Source organism: Phasianus colchicus, chromosome 1 (genome assembly GCF_987193195.1).
Source record: "Phasianus colchicus chromosome 1, bPhaCol1.hap1.1, whole genome shotgun sequence".
NCBI classification, from domain to species: Eukaryota; Metazoa; Chordata; class Aves; order Galliformes; family Phasianidae; genus Phasianus; species Phasianus colchicus.
The window spans coordinates 64,890,196-64,914,870 of record NC_143436.1 but is presented as its reverse complement, the minus strand read 5'-3'; the positions used below and the strand labels follow the sequence as shown (position 1 = coordinate 64,914,870).

The 24,675-nt window shown below is 37.9% G+C and overlaps 1 protein-coding gene across 2 annotated transcripts in view; it reads right to left on the bottom strand.

Annotated features, from left to right (window-relative positions):
- The window catches only part of PIK3C2G (phosphatidylinositol-4-phosphate 3-kinase catalytic subunit type 2 gamma), a 286,035-nt gene that overhangs the window by 8,044 nt on the left and 253,316 nt on the right, over positions 1–24,675 (bottom strand). For both annotated transcript variants that reach the window (XM_090145886.1, XM_090145891.1), the window contains exons 30-31: positions 23,128–23,203; positions 15,963–16,057 (exon numbers count right to left, since the gene is read on the bottom strand). In XM_090145886.1, the coding sequence (XP_090002012.1) occupies positions 15,963–16,057; positions 23,128–23,203 (171 nt within the window). The remainder of the gene's footprint in view (positions 1–15,962; positions 16,058–23,127; positions 23,204–24,675) is intronic.

Genomic DNA, 24,675 nt, shown 5'->3' with positions numbered 1-24,675 from the left:
ATAGTGTCAGCACTAGGTGAATGATTAATGTTACTGTCACTAAGCTCTGCAAAGTATGTCTGATGTAAAATATATTTGGGATTAAGTTAGCTAGGATTCAGCTACCAAAATAAGAATGCCATTAAATGGCATTTTCCCAGGACAGAGTACCATATTGTTAAAACAGGATTTATAATTTACAGTATCAATTTAAAAGCCCATCTCTATTGATCTGGGACCATATTAAAACTTCAGTCAAGATCGACAAATAACAGTAAATTGAACAGTCTCTTAAAAATCAGGAAAGAGAAAACAATGTAGCCTTGTACTACTCCAAGTAACCTGGATCCTGTCTGTAATAAAGCTCTTCCTTTCTCAGTGAATAGATAAGCATCACTATAGCTAACTTGAGGGTCGATGGATTTTGGTCATTTCAGACACAAAAAGGAATAACATTTAAAAAAGGAGTTATTGCCAGCTCAACTGCTGCAGCCCAGCATAAAGATCTTCATCTTCTCAAGCATGGAAATGCTATAAAAATGGGATAGTCTTGTAAAATGTCAGGCTTTATAAATCATACCAGCGCTGTATTGCCTAACCAGGGGCCACGTCAAAGCTAATATTGAAAGTTGAGGTAAGGAGTAGCTGAAAAGGGCACTGGGCTGAGAAGGCTAGCTGGTAGGCAGAAGGCTACAAAGGTAACAGAGAGGACAAATGCCTATGCCCAGTTCCATTTCTCTTTCAGCTGCTGAGACAGGTCCGTTCTGTGCCCACTGCTCACCAGGGAAGGCACTGTCACAGATTATGGCAGCACAGTCTGCATTTCAAAGAGGCTCAGCCTAACAGTCATCTGGCAGGGAAAAAACTGAAGCTGATTGCTGTGTGGTGGTTTAACAGAACCTTTGTACCATAAGCACACACAATGGGTTGAAATAGAGTCAAATAAAATTTTCTCTATGCCTTACAGTTGCTCCTTGTCTTCTTGTGGCTCATTATCTAGCCTTCAGCCAACTCACTTTCTTCCATCAGCAAACTTCTCCCAGAATCACAGAATCACAGAATGGCTTTGGTTGAAAGGGACATTAAAGCCCATACAGTCCCAACCCTCTGATGTGGACAGGGCTATCACCGAGCAGCTCAGACTGCCCAGGTCCCCAATCAACCTGGCCCTGAATGCCTGCAGGGATGGGGAACCCACTGCTTCTTTGGGCAGCCTTTGCCAGCACCTCGTTGCCTTCTGAGTAAAGAATTTCCTCCTGACATCTAATCTGAATCCTCTTTGCAGTACCACTGTGCCTTATAAAACATGGAGAGAAAACTACTTCCACACTACTCCTTTGAAAGCAGCTAAAGATATGTTGAAAGAGGTGAGTAGGAGGAGAGGGTCAAGACAGAATATCAAAAGAGAGAATATTTTAGCAATTCACTGAAGAAAACTCAGGGCAGAGCAGTTGCTCTGGGATCTTTCAGAACTAAAAACAAAGCCACTTTTCATGAATAGCAGCAATCAGCCGCCAAACTCTTAGAGGTAATTTAAAAGGCAGCCACCTGAATTCCAACTACAGACTCTAGTTTTGATTGTCGGTTTGACTTTTTTTTTTCTTCCCACTTCACAGATGTTTTCCCACTTTTTCTTTCTCTGCTGAAAAGGCAGAGGGAAGACAACCTCCAGATTCCACAGTTGTCCCAGTTCTCCATCTGCAGGGGCCCTGTTATGCCATCAAGTGATCAAGGAGCTTCAGCTGAGCACTGTTCAAGCCAGATCATATATTCCACTACTCAACTGCCCTCTCCAGAATCTTAAAATGAAACAAAACAGAACATCTTACAAAACTCTCTCACTGTCCCAAAGAATCACAGAATCACAGAATTGTAGGGGTTGGAAGGGACCTCCAGAGATCATCGAGACAACCCCCCTTTGTCCCTTAGTGGGACAAAGAAGACTTTGTCCCATTGCAAACTCACCATTCTAAACTTTAGAGGATGAGCATGATCAGCCAAGACTTCACAGAAGCAGTCTCGGGATATTGCATACAATGAGTTTGTTGGCTTCTCTTCTCATTGGCACAACAGAGAAATCATTTCTTACAAAGAACTTCCTTCTCTAAAGGATTTACTGAGACAAGACTCATGGTGCTATTGGAAGGGGGTGTACTTTGCTAGACCGTCTCCAACAGGAACTAAGTGGGATATTGGTTCAAGAATCATAGTTTGAAAACAATAGTGATATTACTGTGCTAGAGTTCTCTTTTAAATATCTAAAATAAGTGAAATTTGAAGTAAATTGCTTTAAGATGACTAATATGGCAGATAAAACTCAGAAACTTTGGGGAAAACTAGATTTTTCTCAATCTTTCATATATGAGTTGAACATTTATTTGAATAAGAGAAAAAAGAGAAAATATTAGGACTGGTTTTTTTGTAGAGATGATGTCTTCTCATGTCTTATCATAATCCAGAATGTCACATTTAGTGAACAGACACACTGGATTGTCCTTTCACCTCTGACACACTGCATTGGCAGATTTATAACTTTAGATAAACATGCAGAATATCTGACCTAAATACCACTCTCATTTATTCCAAACAGTATCTTTTCTGCAATGGGTCCATTATAAACATGGAATAAGATTTCTAGCTGCTTTATGGGTGATTCTGAAATCCAGCCAAATAACCCTTTTGTTATCAGTGGATCAAACGTGACTCACATCTGTTCATAGTCCAAGCCAGAAGAGAAATCAAACAGTACCATAGGAATGCCATTTTGCACTTAAACTACTTTGCAAAGCCCTTGCAGCTTGAACATACTTGTAATCAAGCAAACAGAAGAAAAAACAAACAAACAAACAACAATCATTAATATTGAATTCTATTTATGTTTAATTCTCTAATATTTTCATTAACTCAAACGTAATGTAAATTTACTTCCTTTAAACAAAGTTACTTCCAATTTTAATTACAATCTTACTTCTTCAACTATGTATTCTTGTAAACAAATTCCAGCAGTAAAAATCTGCAAGGCTGCAGAGGTTTAAAAGCAAATTCACAACAGAAATGCCATAACTCTTCTTGCCATGCATATGGACAAAAAAAAAAAACCTAACAAACAAATACAATCCACAACCCGACAGTGGTTTTGATCTGCCAATAAAACAAATGAGTTGAATTTGTAGGCAGACTCCCAGATTTTTCTCCATATACAAACAAGGCTCTGCTGTATAATTTTCTCAGAGACTGACCTGTTTACGTGACCCTGCTAAAGGAGGAACTCAGTTATAACACTCTGTATACGGTTTTTGAGATGTTATTTTCTACTAAAGTCTCAAGGAAAATAATGAAAATATTGAAAAGAAAGGGGGACGACAGAAAGAAAAGAAATAATAATCTGAATCTACTTCTCTCCACATCTGTAATTCAATACTGAAAAACTAATACAGACATGTCTCTGTTATGTCTGTGTTCCATTTTTCACTCCAATTTTATTTTCTGAAACCGAAAAGGTATTGATATTTACTTACAGAAACCCACATAGATAGGTTATGTCTCGTGTAATTTAATTTTAAATATGCTAGCTGTAGCTGGGAAATAATAGATGAAATTCAATTAATTTTTCCATGAGAATCACATTATCTTAATGCCTTTTCTCCCTTGGTCATTACTAACCATCCCCAACTCTTCTTAACAATGGATTCTTTGTTAACATTACGAAAGGGCCATCTACTTCAGAACTTACTGTATTTAAACTATGCAATTTAGCATGACAACATGAATACTGGGCTTCACTTATATGAATTTTAAGGAAAATTTTATGATGTTAAAATAATTGACTTTGGGGATAATCTATTGTATTTTTTTTTAAACCATCTCATCCTAAGTGACTTCAAATTTAGTTTTTCAGAGACTGAACAAATTTACATTACTTCATCTGTTTCTCTTAGTGTTAGACTTGCAGATATATTCTTCCACCTTTAGTGCCAGAGTGAAACAGATTGATGGCTACTGAAGATTTGATAGCTTCAGCTGCTGTTCTCTTTTTTCATTTTTCACCTTCAACTATCTTGACAAAAAGAAATGATCAAAGGTAACTTGCATTAACTAATGCCACCTTTCCACCTCTATAAATAACTTCCTTTCTTCCTCCGAAATTAATTTCCTGGACATTTTCAAATCTCAATTGCTCTTTTCCCCTTCTTCAATGAAAAAAAAAAAAAAAAAATTCAGGCTTTAGAAATATTCCCATCTCAGCTTCTCCCCCAAAATGAAAAGAAAGGAACCAAAGCCTTCTTTTTTTTTTCCAGTAGCTCCAACTCAGTTTTCTCAGTTTTCCTATCTATTACCTTCATGTATTGTTTTTCTCTTACATGCACTGCCATCAGAATTTATCTACTATATGGTGAAGAAGGTACTCAGAATATTCCTTAACATTTAACATGAAGATATCCTTGCATCTTAAATAAAACCATGTAACCATAGCAAATGATTAGAAAAAAGCCCTCAGAACTCTAAAGCAAAATATTTATATATTAAATGTAGACATGAGGTAGACTTGATTATTTTGCAATCAAGGAGGATTGCTAAATAGAAATACTGCAGAAGAATTACTCTTGTACCACAGCAGCTTGTATGAAACAGGAGTTGACTAGATTAAAACTAGTAAGAAATGCAGAAGGATTGCTGCACTGTCTTTCTTTGAGTGACAGAATGAAATCCATATGTAACTTTCCAAGGAAAAGCTAAGCGTTTGCAAGCTGCAGCTTTAATAGCAACTACTGCTTCTGCTTTAGAAAAAAATCATAATATGCCCTTTGGCTATCTCCAAATTTAAAGATCTGAGAAAATAATCAGTACTAAAATAATGCTATTACAAAGCAAGAAGTACCTTCAAAATAGAACAGTGCTATATACACCTCGAGGACAAACTACATGAATGAGAGGTTCTGTTTTTACTTCATAAATTTTAACATGGAACTGAAGACCCTTTCTTCCTTTTCCTTTGAGACTTTCATATCTCAAAACACTGAACAGCTGTAGTCTACTCTGCTACTACACTTCTCATTTTCCCGATACAAAATATTTATACATTATTCCAAAGAATACTAAAACAAAAACCAGATTTTCAATAAGTAACAAATAAATACAAAAGAAGACAATCCACTATATTTCTGTGGTGCACCCTACATGCTCTACTATTGGCAAAACAAAACAGAAAATCAATCAGACAAAGTAATGACACAGATATAGTATTTTTTTTCACCCCAAATTTCAAAATATTTAATTGCTGCTCTGCAAGGTAAGTTTTATTTTATTATATTTTCTGGTGCCAAAATTTCTTGCCCACCTCTCGGTTAGGAACCTCATTCCTATTCCTGACTTAACTCTTATCTCATGCAGATATGCAGGTATATGCATAAACAGAGGAGACACAGTGACAGAGGACACTGGAATAGAGGTCACTGACAAAGCAACAACAACAGAAAGAAATGAAATTGATCTCAATTTAGCATATCTTTGCATCATTTCAGAAGAACATAGATGTTGTTTCAGGGGAATTCTGGAACACATTTATTGAGCAGGTATTTTCTGCTTGTCAGAAATCTTCTAGTAGTGTCAGTGAAGCAAGCCTCCAGATGGCTTTGTCATTTACTATGATAAAAATGCAAAGGTGCTATATCCGTGTCTCTGATTTGAATCTCCAAATATATCCTGAGCACACTGTGCAGCTCAATACCTTCAGCATCCCCCTCAACCTGCCTGTTCTGCATGCAGCCTGTCAGTACACCAAGTGGGTAAACTATGCCTAATGCAAATGCTGTTAGTTTAAGAAAAAGCAGTGGTTTTGGTACTGTGGTTTGTTCCAGCCCTCTCTCCTTCAAGTGAAATAAGGTATTTTGGCAAAAAAAAAAAAAAAAAAAAAGTGCAGTATTTCCAGTTCAGCTTTGACTGTAGTAGAGTAGAAGGAAAATGGACTCATGCATCCTAGCTCTTAATAAAAGATGATGTGCTGTATTTCTAAGAGGGAGAACTACAGCCACTCTGGCAAAAACAGGGTCTAGAGCTGTAGTGAGTCACAAATTCTCTGAAGAATGAACCAGCCATCCAGCCAGCGCTCTCCAAGGTCTCCTGGCTGTCAAATGGGAAAAAAAATAACCCTCAGCCACTGAGGCAGAAGGAGAGGTTCACAGCTACAGCTCTGAAATGAAGACACCATTTCTGGGCAAAGAAGTTGAAATGTTGACATACCCTAGTGTGTATGTGAGCTATGATGTAAGTACTCAGTAAAGTCTATGTAGCTTTTTGTAATGCTGTCAAGGAGGTAGGCAAGAAGTAGATCAATCTTTTCCAGGCTGGCTTGTTTAAATAACTCACACTTTGGTGTACGACTGCATTTGAGAAAAAGGAGATGATTTAGATATCTGCACAAATGAGCAGACATGACAGAAGCCTCACGTGAGGCCCTCCTCATTCACAGTGTTAGCTGGGAGCCTGATGGGACTTGGTACGTCATCTCCTTTATGTTCAGGAAAATGAATTGCACATTAAATCTTCAAAGAGCAAGATGGAAGTATAGGTTTTCATCTGGATTAGTTTCTAAAATACCCGTGCCTTGTGTCACCTCAGATGCCAGAAGGTATATATGGAGGAGGATATGTGACTGAGGCTTTGTGGAAAACTGGCACTCTTCCTGGAGCAGACACTGGAGGACAAGGAAGATACTTCCCAGTGGTCACAGTCAGACAACTGAACTCCATTATATAATATATGTATGTGTCTTAATTTCAAACTGAATCCAAATCCTAATTGGCACACAGGCAGTGGTATTTTTTAAAAGGAAGAAGTATTTGTTAAACGTTTAACAAAAAGAGTACTTTTCTTGCAAGGAGAAAGACAGATTCAGAGAATCAGGCTGATTCCCAAAAGATTCAAAGCTTCATAAGATCTATGTAAAATGCTTCTGATCTGCTTCAGTCATTTGAGAGGAAAACTCATCTAACTGCGCTTAGAATTAAGTAAAGAAAACTGATTTTCAGAAGGTCACAAGGGTATCCTAGGCTTCTAAGCCTTATTACTTTAGAAAGCTCAGAAACCAGAACCAAACTGTTTCAGAAAGATGAAGAAAAGAACAGAGATGTAGCTGCTGTTCAGTTTGAAAATAATGACTTCTTGATAATCCAAAAAGAGCTGTATATTAGGATAGACACAATTCCAAATGAAACGGGAAAGAGTCTGTGTGGACATACAACTGTAACTGTGAGGTAAAATGGGCTAGTGTCTTTTACTGTCTGCAGCCAGTAGCAAAGAAGTAGGGCTAGAAGATATCTCCAGAAGTCATGATACGGCTTTTTGTGCATTTACATTGTTTCTGAATTAACAGAAAAGAAAATTATGAGTGTCTCTATCTGTCTTACTCAAAGTGTAAGTCTGGCTCCTGAGGCTCTGAGGCCCCTGTAATACTTCACCAATGCTCAGCACTACATTACTGGATGGTCACTAGCACCACATGGGTATCAAAAAGCTGCCAATACTACAATAAGTAAGTAAGTAAATAAATAAATAAATAAAAGAAGGTGACTGCAGAACCTGAAGTGTGAATGTATTAAGTATATTTACTCACAGTAACAAATTTGAGCAATAATAACTAAAAAGGTTTTGGGTTGTTGGTTTTTTTTCTTTTTCTGAAAGAAAGAAGTGATATGTTCTAGATTCCCGAAACCCATGCTGCACTGCTATCTTCAGGTCATTTAAGATCTTTTTTTTTCCACATAGATGAAAAAATATCAAAATTGAGTAATGTCTTAAGATTATATTATTCATGTACAAGCAGTGTTGATGCAGGATGTAGAATGCAGAGGATAGGTTTAATGGAAAGATCTCTCTCTGAAGATTTTGTTCTAGAACTGGTAGACTGCATTCCTTCTCTGCACTTTCTTCTTTGCACCCTGTACTACTGTTGCACTTGGAATAACTAATTTCCCAATTAATATTTAGTTAAAGAGTTTATAAGATTGGCTGAGATACAGTGATCTACATTAGAAATACAGATCCCAGAATTTCTTAACTGTTGGCTCTTAGAGAGTATAAAAGAAATTAGCCTTTCAGAAAAGAAACCCACATAAATGCTGTTGTTCAGTTTCTTTTTGTCACATTCATATTATTTTCTCTCCTTGCCTAGGCAGAAATGAATGTAAAATGCACAAAAAAATGGTAAATGCATTATGTGCCTACAACTGCATTAAGTGCCTGAACCAGACTACTTCTAATTTCTGAGACTGTACAGAGCCCCCTCCACTTTTCTTTGGGAAATTATTCTACAGCTTGCACTCTCCTTCTGTAAGAAACCATTTTGTTACGTGTGCAATTTCTGCTCCTTAATTACTTCTCTTTACTTCTACTTGAAGTCTTGCTCAACATCCTAAATAATTCCTCTTGAACCTTGCTGTATTCTCCATTAAATATTTGTACAATTGAGTTGTGTCCTTGTTAGTTAGCTCTCAACTAAGTTTTAGTAACAATACATCACTCCTGGAGTATAAGTCATTTCCAAGCAATCCTACTGAGAACTGTTTTTGAACTTGAATTCTAGTTATTAAAAAGCTTCCTGAGAGCAATATTCTAGCATCAATGCCTTATAAAGATAAACTACTTAATTTCTGCATCATAACGCCAGGATCTGACCTTTCTCATTGGCATCTCTCCTAGCAACCTCATGTCCCACCATTTGCTTGTTTTATTTCACATTATTACAGGAAATAGATCTGTATCTCCCTGAAGAAATAGTTTTCATTTGCCCAAGCTACTTGTGGTGTTCTGTAAATTACTTTTATTCACTTGATCTTGCTCCATCCCTACTATTATTTGCAATGTTTTCTTCATTTGCACCCAATGGCAAATTTAATTTACATTCGCCTTCATCTCCTGGATCACTCATATTGTTAAACAAAACTCATTCTTTTTATTTGATTCAAAACAGATTAGCTGCATAGGGAATTACTGAAAAACTAGAAATTGGAATTTAGAGTTAAGGCAGTGCAGTGTCTGTGAGAGGTGAAAGGGTTTAACAAGAAATGATAACATAACTTTCCATACAACTTATTTGTCAAAGACCTTCTATAATAAATATGTTGGAATCCAAAAGTGATTTCTGCACCACAAAATCAACTCTTCCCTATTTCAACTGCCGCTGAGTAATAGCCTTTGTTTATAGATATTCTGCTAATTTTCAGTCCAAAAGAGAACATGTTTGCCTGAACTAATTTGTATTCATTTTTAAAGTACTTTCTATGAATACAAAATTAAATCCAATTACTTTATAAGCTGAAGTTAGAACAAGAACTTTCTTTCCATGGCTCTTTTGTTTTTCTGCAAAAATCACTGGAGAACACCAAGTGTATGTCTTACTTTCCCACATCTGCAAAACTTCTGATTTCATTCTGTTACCAATACTTTCTGAATAACTTTTATTCATCTCAGAGGGATTTTTTTCCACTTGTTTTCCACTGGTGGATGACTGCTCAGGCTTTGCTTACCTATTCTCTATCATAACATGAGTAAGAAACATATTCTCTATCCCTGCTGGCTAATCTGAGGGCCTTGGTAAAGAAAGCAAGAAATATTCATAATATTGTGAAAGGGGTGTATGTAATATTGCTTTTTATTTAATTGGCAGGCATTGCATTGCTGGTATGTAATATATTCTCCATTTAAATCTACAAGGGCTGCTCTAAAAGTAATGCCTCTTTTTGTATTATGATGACTGATGACATCAGACATGGATGTTGGTGGTATGGCAGTAGAGACTGAGCATTCCCACCAGTATCCCACTACATTGTGTTGCTGTGCAACAGATGGCAGCAGACAAAAGGCACATGGCTGTCTGACAAAATGACATCTGACATGGAAGTGTGTATGAAGCAAAGGTGTGCCACTGAATTCCTCCTTATGGAAAAAAATGACACCCACTGACGCTTGCTGAACATTTATGGAGACAAAGAATTGGATGTGAGCACAGCGAGGCAGTGGGTGATGCATTTTGTCAGTGTTGACGGGGATGTGAAAGACAAGCCACATTAGGGATAGCTAAATATTGTTTTCAATGCACTGGAAATGATGTTGGCAATATTGGAATATCACAGATTTTTGTGCCAGGCGGATCCCATGGATCTCGCACAGGAACAGAAAGAATGCAAATTTCTCAGGACCTACTGAACCAATACAAGGCTGAAGGTGACAGTTTGCTGGGTTGCATCATTATTGGTGATGAGATGTGATGTCAGCACTATGAGCCACAGTCAAAACAGCAGTCTGTGGTGTGGTTAAATGAGAATTACACATTGAATAAAAAGTTCAAGATACAATTCTCAGTGGGTAAAGTGATGTGCACTGTCATTTGGGACAGGATAGGGGTGATCGTTCTGGATTTCCTAGAATATCGACAAACCATCAACTCTGACCACCGCATCAGAACACTGACAAAGATGAAGGCTTAAACTTCTAGAGTCAGGCCAGAGAGGAAGACAACCTTTTTCTTGCAAGATGATAATGTCAGGTCACTATACAAGTTTGAAGACTGTGAAGTACATTGCCAATCTTAGTTGGATTGTCCTATGACACCCACCATATAGTCCAGATTTAGCACTTTCTAACTTTCATCTGTTTGGGCCAATGATAGATGGGCTGTGTGGGCAACAGTTTCCTAACAATGATGCCATCATAGCAGCTGTGGGTCACATCCATTGATGCAGATTTTTACAAGCATGGCAAAAACGCATAGTTAATGGTAGTGAATTGAAAAACAGTGTTTTATAGCTGAGAATTTGCTCTGTCAAATAGTGTATCTGTTGTAGTTTCCATGGAAATAAATAGGAGGCATTACTTTTGAGGGGACAAACATAGCAGCAAGACAAGTGTCTCATTCCCCAGTCTGCACCTATAGCCAGGGTTGCCCCTTCCCAGCTGCAGAATTTTGCACTTGCTCTTGTTCAACTTCATGTGATTGGCAATTACTCAGCTCTCTAATTTGTCTAGCTCCTCCCAGTTTAGTATCATCAGCAAACTTGCTCATAAAGTGTAAATATTAGTAGACCCACAAGAGGAATTATGGGAACCAAAATTGATGGAAAAAGAATTCCCGTTCCTTACTCAGCGCAAGCTGATGCCAAAGCCCAACAAAGGCAGTAAAGCATCTACTTGTGCTGCCTTTGGGAACTTCCCTATAGCTCTACACCTGTAAGTTCAGAAATTGATTTCATTCCCCCCATTTAGTGAAAGCTTGGCTCTCACATTTCTTCTCATAGAACTTCCACTATCACGTTTCAGAAATGTTTTTGGAAGCAATTTGCACTTGGAAAGCATAGGACACAAAATGGAAAGAGGCTGGATGTCTGTTAAAGCTTAAAGCTGATTACTAATTCATCACCCATATATCAGCTATCGCAGAATCATTAATCACCAGGAGCAGTTCATGACAGCTTCAGAACTTCTAAAGAAGGAATGCTGGGAGTAGTTTTGGAAAGTACTGTAGGAATTTATTTTAATTTCAGAAAATGTTCTCTCTGTAAAATTGGTTCTGAATTCATCACCCATACATTCTTTCCTAAATTCTGGTAACATTTTACACTTGTTGGCATGAAGTTCATGATATATTGGCTTTGTTTCTCCTCCCCACAACCCCTGAGGAGTTTTTCTGTCCACAAGAAGTAGTGGGCAAAAATATTTAGTACTGAGTACTGAAAGTTTAGCTGCTTATCTGGAAAAACTGGGCATGCCTAAAGTCATGGCAATGAAATCAACAGACAACACACACTTCCTTATGAGCCAATGCTCAACCACTGTTCCCTTGTGGATCTCTATGAAGTACAAAAAGAAATATATTAAACAACCCTTCTCTGAATTTCAGAAAGTGCTACTTCTTTTCCTCTGGTGTCCTTTTTTGAATAGACAAACAAGTCCATCAGCATAGCTGCAGTTAGCCTGGCTGTTTCTGGCTTAGGCAGTACTAAGCTAGCCCATACTTTGCTCTAAGTTCTGTTATAATCTTGATATTCTCCATTTTCTGTTCTGGTTCATGTACATAAATGGAAGTGGATGGTTCAAGATCAACACCTGAGTATCTCCAGTGTTCATAAATCCACCTCCACAGCTTCTTTGCAGATGTGGGAGGTCATGCCTTTCATCTTGCCTCATAAGCATTCTTCCTAGTACCCTCCCAGTGCTCCTGCTCTTGACTGCTGCCATTCTTTGGGTATGGGCCTGCCGCAGTTGAATTGTTCTCACTCCTAGCAGACAAAACTCACCCTGGATCCTGTATCTTCTCCCTTAGCCTACTTAGAGCACTGTGCAAGGTACTGTATTATTGTGTTTTTGTAAGAAGCTAACCTTGTTTCATCCACTTCTGCGGCCACATTCTCTGAGGCTCAGAGGCAGAATCTCCCAGTATCTCTATATAACATCTCCAGGTCATTGGTACACCACTGTTTCCTTCCAAATCAGCTTGATTTTATTGAAACAATATTGCTTCCATGGCCTATACATAAAGTACAGTATTGCATGGTCTGCATTTCATGCATGCAAGTAATGGTCCAAGAAGCTGAATTAAACTTATGTAATAAACATGTTTGGAAAATTGTATTATTCTATTATCGTGGCTTTTCTGTATTTGAAAACTGTGGCTATTCTACTCCATTATTGGTCTTCAAAGTATTTTTAAATGGGTTTTCTTCAAGGACTGTCTTTCATAACATATGACTGTAATGTCGGTGTGAGTCAGAAGAGGATGCTTGGAAGCAGACCTCGGGGTGGATAACTTGTAGATATGCAGCAGATCCAGCACATGTGGATGCATCAGACTAAAAGTGCCTGTTGTATGGAATACACATATGCACCTACATTAGACTGTCCCCTGGCATGTCTGCACCAGATCAATGCTCTCTCAAGTGCTATGGCAATTTCTTTCCCACATGAATGCGGATAGCTTCCTGAAAAATCCTGCAAAGCACACTTTTGACTTCCTCCTTTAAAGAACCTACATGACACTTGAAAATGGCTATAAACAACACCAGCTCCTTAGGGATTATCTTGTGCATCATATGTTAATATAGAATTTGCACAACAGGATCTATAGCTATTAAAATCTGTAGAACTATCCACCCATAAATAATAAATGAAATGCATTTACATGGATCAGAATTCTGCATCACAACTCCTTGTCAGTTCTATGAAGTTATATTTGGGATTAATTTGGCCCATTACAATAATTTTCACATCTGAACACATCATAAAGTCTCTATAAAGAGATAAGTAAATGAAAAAGAGACACTCAAATTATTTACTATAAATTCCAAAACAAAACAAGATTGCAAAGATGAACCATTAAAAAAAAAAAAATTAATGAGAGTCTGCAAAAGACTGAATGTACCTAAAATAACTTTAACATGTCTTGAATAAGACATGATCTTGGCATACTTTTAAAATCTTAGATCAGTCAGGAAAAAAGAAAAAAAAAAAAAGGAAAAAAAAAGGAAAAAGAAAAGTGAGCATGTCAGAGAGATTGATCTATACAACTGGAATGCCGTGAAGATAACTAATGGGATAAAGAACCTAATAACCTTTCCTTAATAGGATGCTAGTTTGAAGGCAGTCCAGTATCACAGTACCCCAAGCACCACAGAGGATGGCTGTATGGAAGGAAGGAATCAGAAGCCCAGGATTTAAAAACATGATTGCCTAAGTTAGGCACCTTGTTTTCAAGCCATGAATCATTTCTGGTCTTACTGAATTGGACTCCTACCAGTTCTCTGCAAACTCACTGAAAAGGATTTAATTTACATCAACTACCTCCAAAAGCCAGAAGCCAATTTAAATTTGTATTGTCCCTTTCACTAAAGTGGCCCGAATCCTGGATTTCAGTTTTGCCATGCACAGCCATCTACACTATAATTTATTCTAATTTAATTAAATGACTGGAACTTTCGAAGTTAAAGAACAGAGGCGCCAGAAACAAGCAGAACGACTGCTTCCAAAATCTGCAATTCTGCTTGTATATATCTCCACATTATCTGCCCGAACTCATGGTAACAACATGAACACAACAATCATTTCAATATTCTCCTTTCACCAACTAGAAGCCTATCACTGTTTTTCAGTATTAGAAAGTGCAAAAGAAAAAAATAAAGGAGGTTTTAAGCTATATCTAAAAAGTAAAGCTCATACTGGACCAGCAGAAGCTGATCTCAACTGTCAAGGTGGCACATGGGAAACAAAAAAGTATTTCAAGATTGAAAACTTACTGCATGTTTTACAGACCAAAATGAATATGCTTGAATTGCAGATCAGAAGCTGGGGGGGCAAATGGAGAACAGTTGAAGCTACATAAGCCTCATGTGACTGCATTCATCAGTACAGGTTGGGGGCTGACTTGCTGGAAAGGAGCTCTGTAGAGAAGGACCTGGGTGTCCTTGTGGGTAATAGGTCGGCTGTGAGCCATCAGCATGTCTTGGTGGCCAAGAAGGCCAATGGTATTCTGGGGTGCATTAGAAAGAGCATGGCCAGCAGGTCAAGGGAGGTGATCCTCCCTCTCTACTCTGCCCTGGTGAAGCCACATCTGGAGTACTGTGCCCAGTTCTGGGCTCCTCAGTTCAAGAAGAGGAGGCAACTTCCCAGAGAGTCTAGTGGACGGACAAAATGATGAGGGGCCTGGAGCATCTCCCTTATGGGGAAAGGCTGAGAGACCTGGGGCTGTTCAGCCTGGAGAAGACTCAGAGGATATCTTTTGAAGACTTACAGATAATGAGTGGGAATGACATAGATGAGGCCAGCTTCTTTTCAGCGGTGCCCAGTGACAGGATAAGGGGCAATGGGCATAGGCTGGTACAAAGGAAGTTCCACAGGAATGTGAGGAAAAATTTGTTTACTGTGAGGATGACAGAGCACTGGCCCAGGCTGCCCAGAGAGGTTCCTTCTCTGGAGATATTAAAGACCCTCCTGGATGCTTCTTATGTAAGTACCATAGGGAAACTGCTTTAGCAGAGGGGCTGGACTAGATGATCTTCCAACCCCTACAATTCTGTTATTCTGTGACATATAACCAATTAAATATTCAGCCCTATTTTATTATCATCTGGTCCCACATACATTCCTTAGTTTTGCCTCATTTAAGAAAAGCAATTGCAGCAAAGGCAGCATAAATGTATGCAGTAAGAGCCTATAACAGTTCAAGAACACTTCAATCTTCCAGATAGACAAAGAGAGTGAATGATCTCTTTGCCATTGCCATTACTTGAAACTTGAACAACAGGAATTCCAGAGCACATCCAGGTGGCTGAACTCATGACAAAATAGCAGACACGTTATCTCAGCTGAGAAATGCAGCTAGATCTCTCATGATATTCTCATCAAACAGTTTCACCTACCTTGTGGTGAGGGAGCTCTGCCAGCTTTCTCACTGCATACCCTGTCTCCAAGAGTGTGCAGTATTTCCCTCTTAACCTCAAGACAGTGTGTTATAGAGATGAACATCACAGTATCAAGAGACATTGCTTCTGAAAGTACTCCACTGCTTCCTTTACTGACCTGTTCCCAGCTTGTAGTCCAGTTCTTTGGGACTTGAAAGAAGTGTATGGATAATCAATAGCACCACGATGATGTCCTACAAAGCGTTGTGATGCTGCATGATGTCACATACCTAACCCATACCAAAATGTGTCAGCTGGAAGGGCCAGCAGGCATCTGAATTGGTTTTGTATATGGCCTGAAAAAGGTCATTGCTGGCCATTAGGCAAACATGATTTCTATACAGGTCCCATTCTTACAACAAGACTGAGCAAGATCTAAGGAAGACTGTGTTAAACAATGATAAAGAAATATCATCATAATTATGAGTTAAAATTATTTATATCAGAAATTGTGTTTGAGGATTAATGATTTTTTTTCACAGTACTGTGAAAAAAGTCAAAGGGTTAAGAGTTACAGATTGTGATGAAAATACTTACAATGTTCCTCATGTGTTTCAACATCACTGTCAGACGAGTGCCCTCGTAGGATATGACTAACTGTACTCCAGGTGTACCTTCAGTTGACTGAGGACCTAAAACCAAACAGTTTGATTTTTTAGTAAACAGTTTAGTGGAAGCAGATGTTTAACATATCACAAAATTCATGAACTAATACATACAACAAACCACTGCCTGCTTAAATTAGCATTGAAATTAGAAAACACTGTCAGGGCGTGGGATGAAGAGAATGGTCTGACATGCAGTGCTCATCTTCTTGCTTCTTTATACACTGACAGTGGAATTTTTGTTTTCTGACAGCCATCAATCTTAATTTCAGTGGGACATTTATTTTTGTGTTAAAATTAATTCTGGATTTTTTTTTTAATTATTATTATACTAAGCCACATTGTTGCAATTTTTCCATCTGTTTTTTTTCCCTATTCCCAGCAGAAAACAAAACAAAATAAAAACAACAACAACAACAAAAAACAACACACAAATGCAAGTTTCTAGATCAGTGTCAAAACGTTTGCAGATTTACAATAACAGCTTTTGTACCTCACAGATTTAAATTCTACCTTCTTTATTCTTTATTTCTCTTGTTCCAGGCTGGTTTTCAAGTAACCCACTCCTTTCATAGAATTTCTACTAAAATTAATGTATGGAGTTTGACTCAATTTCCACTGAGAAAAGCATTTTCCAGATTCTAAGCAAGAAGGATCAGGCTCATAATATGGAATAAATGATCAAGCATATCCTGGTCATTCTTTCTGTTGGAAGCATTAAGCCACCTGTCTTCACTGCCAAAAGGTGTGTTCTTAAACTGGGGCATGTTGCTTCCCCACCCCACAAAGACCAAGCAGAAAATAAAGATGGTTTTTACCACAGTAAACTAGATAACAGTGAACACAGTAGCTGCTTGTTGGTATCTCTCTGACCATCTTATCCTGCAGTGCTAACCCTGAGCATGGGGAACATGAGCCAGTTTGTAGCACTTGCTCTGAAGCTCAGGGCTCTCCCCACACCGTGGCAGCCAAGACATGGCCTGTATGAACTGGCCTGTTTCTACTTGCACCAACAGGGATTGATTTAATTAGACCAAGTCTGTGTTGCATTCAGTATTTTATATTTACTTTAGATGGAAAAATAAGAACTTAATCCTGCTAACTTTACAAACAGTGATCTTGTAGGAGCTGGGCTTTGTTCTGCCTTCCTCCCTATTAAAAATGTACCTGACCTGAAGACCTCAAACATAAAGTGCTGCTTAACCTCACCACAAGGCGAGATAATAAGACAAAACAATCAGCAGCAATTAATTCTTATCTTACTGAAAGAGAAGGGAACGAGAAAGGAAAGTGAGCATGAAAGAACTGCCATCACACACTAAGGTTATGCACCTGCAAAAAAGAGGTGTTTTAGAGAGCATCAGGACTGTTCATCCTCAGTAGCAGACAGGATTCTCATGTCTGCCTTTCAGTCTCAGCAGACGCCTGTGCACTCCTTTGCACTCTCTGTCTCTCTTTTCCACATGTGCACCAGAGCTGTTACAGCCGGGGTCGTGAGGGCAAGAAATCAAAACTTCTTTTCTCAGCCTTCACTCTGTTGTTCAGCAGAGGAAGCAACAGAGGGGAAGTTGTGAAAAATAAGCCACGTTGAGAATAAACTAAATATGTAACCTCTGGAGTGAACAGAGGCTAAAATAACTGCTAAGCAGATAGAATTACAGTGCTGCAATGTACTATTGACAGCCAGGGAGCAAGTGCAACTACTATTTATCCTAAGGAAAGGAATTCAAATTAATTAAAAATAACAGTGGGAACATACAATTGCCATAGTATATTTTTTCCAGGCGGTCTGGATATCAACATTTCTGAGTTTCTGATGTTTCAACTGAATTTTAGAATAAAAAAACATCTCCAGCTTCTTCCCTTTGCAGACTACAAAAATGCATTTTTAATCACACCCTAATTAGAGAAGGGCCTGAAACAGACTTTTGAAGAATTGAAACGTTATGAAGAAATCACTGAGCTAGGACTTAGAAGACTGAGATGCAGCCCTTCATTTGTTATTCTCCCCTATGAACTGTGACAAATCACTTAACTACACTGCACCTTATTTCATCTGTTGTATGCAAAGCAGGACAGTGAGGGATAAGGAAAGTGAGGAAAACTGCTCGAAACAGAAAATGATGCTTACCCCCCCCCCCCCCCAAAGTAACAAAAAGCCCACAGAAAGATCATTCCCCACCCTCAGCCCCTGCCATGCTATGTTGCGTCACCATTTTTTAAATGAAGTTCTATGGACTTCTGCCATTAAGCTGCAATAGAAAACTTAGAATCTTAGAGCAATAAAGACTGTAATGCCAGGAAGTTGTGCTTTAATCTAAAGGTACAATTCTCTTGAGGGGCTCTGTTAATTTTGTGAATTGCTGTGGGTCATCCTGAGCAGTTTAGCAAGAGCAACAGAGCTCAGAGGCTGAATTACGTCATTTGAATTCAGTGGTACATTTTGCCTTTTCACTCCTACCAGCGCAACCACAACTGAGTGTTAATACCCAGCAAAGGATCTCTTCTGTGGGGGCTGGCAATTTCACTTAAGAAAAAACAAATGTAAATAATTCCTAAACAACCTGAAAATAATGAAAATCATGGGCACTGAAAATGCAACTCTAGTTGACTGTGTAAAACAGACAGTATGGTTATGGGTATTACCAAAATATTTCTTCTTGCTGTGTAATAATTTGAGCACTAATAAAAATAAAAACCCAAACCCATCAGCTCTACAGTGAAAAAAATGGGTGAAAAAAAAAAAAAAAAAAAGCAAAATGCAAGAAAACTGATAAGCACTGAAGAAATATCTATAGCTTGTGTTTCATAATGGACGACAGTTTCCATTTGTGAGACTCAGATGTAGTAGTTTACGTTTTTGTACTTCCAGTGCTAAGTCGTAATCTTTTTGAAGACTAGGTGGTTTTAGCCTTAAATGATAATAAAATACACATACAATAATTACTTCCAGTCTGTCCAGCTTCAGCAGATGGACTTGAGCTGAGACTTGCATTTTTAGGAACCGTCACGCTCTACTTGCACTCCATTATATGCAAGGACCAAATGCCAGTCTGCTGTAGATACGGGATAAAGCTTCACTCACTTCATCTGAAGCAAGATTTTCCTCCCAGGGACTGATTCTTCACTCACAGGTGTCAGTGGAAAACTTGTCACATATCAAACGAGGACCCTGAAGCTGGACTGCCAACAGAGCTGGGTTTGTAACATTTTTTTTATATCACTGGTGTCTGCATGCCCCAGCACTCACGAGTGCTAGCTGCCAATCCCCTCTGCAGAGAAACTCAAACACTGTGCCAGTTTATAATGTCTTTCATCACAGAACATAAACTCTGGAAAACTGTGGGCTTATTTTTCTTTTTGGATGAAAAAATTAAGGAAGTTAGTGTTCAAATTTTATTTCCATGGAAAGTGGAATGATCTTCAGAATAATCAGTTGTGTAGTTCTTCATCTAAGCAATTCTTTTCTAGAACGATGGAGAAGTTACTCTAAATATTTTGTGCAGTGATTCCATTAGAAAATTTTAAAACAAGATCTGCATTAGGCTTTGCACACTGTACGAGAAATAGCAGTGAGGAAGATGTTACATGGAAAACTGATGAAATCAATAGGGAAACAATAGTTTAATACATTGCATTTCATTTGTGGACTGCAAAGAAAATGGCAATGCTAATTAACAAAATGTCACAGCTTTCATCCTCTTAGCCGACAAGGGGTGCTTATGGCCAGCAAACCAGCCTATATCCAACTAAAATAGGAATGCAACTTGTGGCAAAAACTTTATGATGAGAATGAGCAACTGCAGCAGATTAGAAAACTGTATAGGATGAACATAATAGGCTACTCTCCTGAGAGAGCATTCACAAGGACTAGGAATTTCCATGGAGAGTCAGATGGTACATCTTGATTTTTTAAAAGCTTGGATCTTGCTTTGGAAGGACACAAAGAAAGCCATTTCTCCACTGCACTTAGGTGGACAGAAACCCACTCATGTACATGCAACACTAATTGTATCTACCAGAACTGAACCTGAGTTGTGAACTGTTACAACCAATAGCAAAAACTTCTTAATTTCATAATTTTGGCAAAACAATCTCAATTACCCATATTTTCAGGAGATAAATATTCTAGAGAAGAAAAATAAGAAACATAATTTGACATAAAAAAAAAAAAAGATAGATTTTGTTTCTTCCTTTTCTTTTTTTTTTCAAAGGAACATATTAAAAATGTATGTCTGTGAAGTCATTCCTGATATCTGCTCTCACTCCCATGCAGTGTGCTTGGTATAATGAAATGCTGACAATATTCAGTGCAATTCAGAATCTGCTCCATTGGGAATACTGAATCAGTATTCATGTCACAGTAAATTTAGCACTGATTTTTAATCTCTTCATTGCTAGGAGCACAGTACAAATTCATAAATTTTAATTTTTATTTTACTTTAGTAAGTGTAATTACCTACAACATTTGTAAATTAAAGCTGTATAAAAGAAGGATGCTCTCTTGATCAAAATTCATAACCTGCTTCTACTGGGCATTGGCTTTGTTTTACATTGATCCTAACTAAAAGACTAATCATTTGCCTGTGTAAAGGTTGAGAGAGAAATCAGCAGGCTCATGGAAAGCTGCAGCCTGTATTAAAGCCATATTAAACCTGAGTTATTCTTCAAAATAGGTAAAAATAAAGGTGCTTATAAGCTCATAAAGCAACAAAATCTCTGGGTGAAGGATGCACTGTTTTCATGGAGACTGCCTTTTTCCTGAAGGCTCATTGAAATTATTTCCCACTCCAGCTCAAGTAACGCAATTTCTAAAGGGCTTTCTTTCAAATTGAGTGTTTCAGGGTAATCTCACCAAACAAGAGCCCCTAGGGGCAACTGTGTCCTTCTCAGCAACTCCTTGTATGGTATATGGCAGCTTGGCTTGATCACCAAGCTCCTGCCTTAGATGGACTATGTTTTCTCTTACTCAAAGGATGGACTGTAATACTCTGTTGAATATCACACAATATAGATCTAAGTCATCTAGCTAGCTGGGGTAATGCAGCAATCTAACTCCAAGGACAAGAGGTAAAGTGTAAAGTAACATGTGTGAAATGATTTCAAATGACTAATTAGCAGTGCATGGCTGGTGGTCTCATTGCTGATCTAAGTCATACACAGCTGAGCTCATCCCTTTCCACAGTCCACTCCAGTTCATGCTAGTTGTACTCAACTCTGCTTCCCTTCCTTGCTGACCAGAAGTGGTGCCATACCCAAAGCAACTCAGCAATTCTTGATATTTGTTTCTTGTTGAATTTAAACTGATTGGGCCCTGGTTTGGACTTTGTACACTACTGGCATTCTATTAATAAATGTCAGCAATCCATTCATAGTCCAAAGGGAGATTTTTTTTCTGTTAAACAATGCTTTTGTCCTGAACTTAGAATGAATGAGTCCAAACTTTAAAAGGCAGAGTTTCCGAGCAGGAATAAAACACCTCTGTAGCTACACTACATTAATCTCTTCTGACCGTGTACTGACCTTTACCTAACAGGGCGGCCACTGAGTTCATAGTGAATCAGCAGATTGGGTTATCTGTCACACAGCTTTCAACAAACACTCACTAATCGCGTTCTTACCTTTGTTTCTTTATTCTGTTCTCTGATTTTGATGCCATTGATAACCAAAAAAAGGGCTCACCTTTTCGACCATATTGTCTCAGGACACCGCTGTTAAGATGTATGAGACTTATTTATTTTGCAACTTTATTGAAGACTGAGTTCATGCTTTTTGCACATGATCCTTACACCCAGATTCTCTGTAGTAATTAGGAACTTACTGAAATTAGAATCTTACTGAAATGTCAAAATCCCTCTAAAGGCTTCAGACTTAAACTCCTTTATGCTTCAGTTCACTCCTACATGCCTACAACTCTGGTTAAAGAGTCTGTAGCGAACGGTAGCGTATAGACTCAGATTTCATGTTACATTTGAATTCTGATTTGGATTTTCTGATCCAAGATAAGATTCAGTGATACTGTGATACAGTGAGATTCATCTCTGTATATTCCTAACACCTAGGCCGTCTTTGCATTATCCTCTCATTCTTTTGTACAAGTTAGAACAATCACTAGTAAATTCCAGTAGTCATAATGGATTTAATATGATAATGGCATATCCTAATGAACTCTAAACAGGGGAAGTCTTCCAAAGGCTGAGAAGATAGGATGGAGATTATTTTGTTCTGATGAATTAAAAAAAATGGTCACAGCAAAGGAGTTAATAAACCCCCTGTCTTCACAGAGAATAAATTAACATGTAAACTAAATATGCTGAGCTACTTTCTGAAAAGTGGGTAACTGGTCATCCTTGGAAACTTTCTGTCACTTGGAGCACAAAGCAGCTGAATTGCGAGATTTTATTTTGCCTGAAAATTGATTGCTGAAGTTTATTTTCAGTGCAGAACTAGTGCAGTGTAAGAGAACAAACATTCATAGTTTACTCTACATAGCCTATGCTTTGGCTCTTAATGCTGTACTGCCAGAGATTAGATTAAATTAGGTGTTGCACAGAAGAGAGAAATAGGTTAAGCATTATGGGAACAATGCAGAATGTCACTTAGTAAGAAGTGAATTACCACAATCATTAATAATGTATGCCTAGGTATTAACATAATGTTTTGTTATTCACCTGCTCCACTCATTCTAAAAATGACTTTTGAAGTCACCATTAATTTTCTTTTCCTGTCCAAGTACACACTGTGCTTTGTCATGACTCAAATCCTTTCCTTCAGAACCTTCTCTGAAACTTTTGTTTTGTAAAACAAGAAGCCTGCCACAGTCTGTCTAAATAAATGTTTACTTTGCATATAGGCATGTTTATTCAAAAAGAATTGAAGTGAGGCTGAGCAGAATATGCCAAAGTGAAAGCAAGCTACAGGTCACATCACTAAAACATTTTCAGAGACTTTAAGAAGTCAGGAAGTATTTGTTGATTATCTGAACATCTTAAAAAAATATTGTGACATTAAACACTTTACTCACCTCTGCATTTCTGTATTCAATATTACTCATGAATTCATTCTTAGAAGAAGACTAAGACTGGTAATCTACATACCTGATGTCACAGATGATGCTTTTTCTGCCAACGTATGTTTGGACCAATTCAGGAAGAAGCTGAGTACAAGCTCATTCTGAAAGACAATACAAATACTTTGGGGAATATTGTATATGTCTATATATATGTATAATGTATGTCTGTTCCCTGAATTAGTTCTCTCAGAGCAGATTGCTGGTAGGCTTTTAAAGTATATACTGAAATCAGCAATGAAGGGCAGTCTTTCACCTCTGATCACAGTCTCCATATATGTATTAGCAGCTGCAACTACATTTATAGTACCCCATCTGCAAAACAAATGCAGTAGAACATCTTTTCTAAATATTGTGTAGACAGTGTGAAACTTGTCCTTTGCACACAACCAGCCCCAAGCACCTGACCTAACCTGTGCCTGCTTTGGATATTGTGCAAAACTCATTTGGAGACTTAATGGATGCTCACAATGAAAAGGCTCACATAGAGTTAATTCCTACTAGAAACCAAAGTGGATTGGAAAGCATACTCATATTTCATCATCCTGTTTCAAAGAGTAATCCACCTTATGTACTGCACTATAACTTCTATTTTTACGTACTGCCCTGTACTGTGTTAGTGAACATATATAACAGGTAGTTACATTCAGCTTTAGAGAATTAAAACAATAAACCAAATTTCCAGGCTTGAGTATTGTGCAAGGCAATAAAAAATGTGAATTCTAATATGAACTGTAAGGATTCTGAATCAAAGGTGGACAGTAATTACATTTTATTACCTTGTTTATAAACTGTATTTCAGAACGGCCATTCTTTAAGACTGTTACAATTGCTACATTCATACTGATGCGACTTGGACTGACACTAACAAATGGGCTGAACAAGAGACTTTCCAGATTCTAGAATTAAAATGTCACCATTGCTTTTTTCCTGGCCATGGAAAATGTGTCTCTTATCGACAAGATGTATTTCATGTAGCATTTGTCTTGTTTCAGTTTGACAAGATGTGGCACAATTTGTACAAGGAAAATAAAAAAAGGAAGAGTTTAGTGACAAATGCAGATAGTGAGGAGTTAACGTGGGGTCAGCAGACAGGAAAACAAGAAGTGTATGTGCAGCATGGAAATAAAATTAGGAACCTCGGATTTATTTTAGCAGTTGTCTTTTATTTTTAATTTTGCTGTTTGGAATTTTTCTTCCCACACTGATTTTTTTCTTGAAAATTAAAAAAAAAAAAAAAAAAAAAAAAAAAAAAAAAAGATAAGCTGAAAAAATTATTTTCCTTGAACTGAAAGACAAATCACTAAGATATTAGCAGTAGGCTGCCAATATACCTGTCTGTTCTAAGCATGAGTAATTATTCTCTCATCTCATGAGTATAGCTTATAGCAGAAAGTCCATGCACCTGCTTCAGCTTTTAACAGCTCAAAACAGCCAAGTTATTCCTTGTGAGACCTCCACTTGCTCTTTCAGCATGAGTCCCAAGGGCAGGAAATCTCAAGGGTTGAAAGAGCATATTTTGGCAGGTCAGTCTTTATTTGACAGCATGAAAATAAGTAGGGAAACTTAAGCAGCC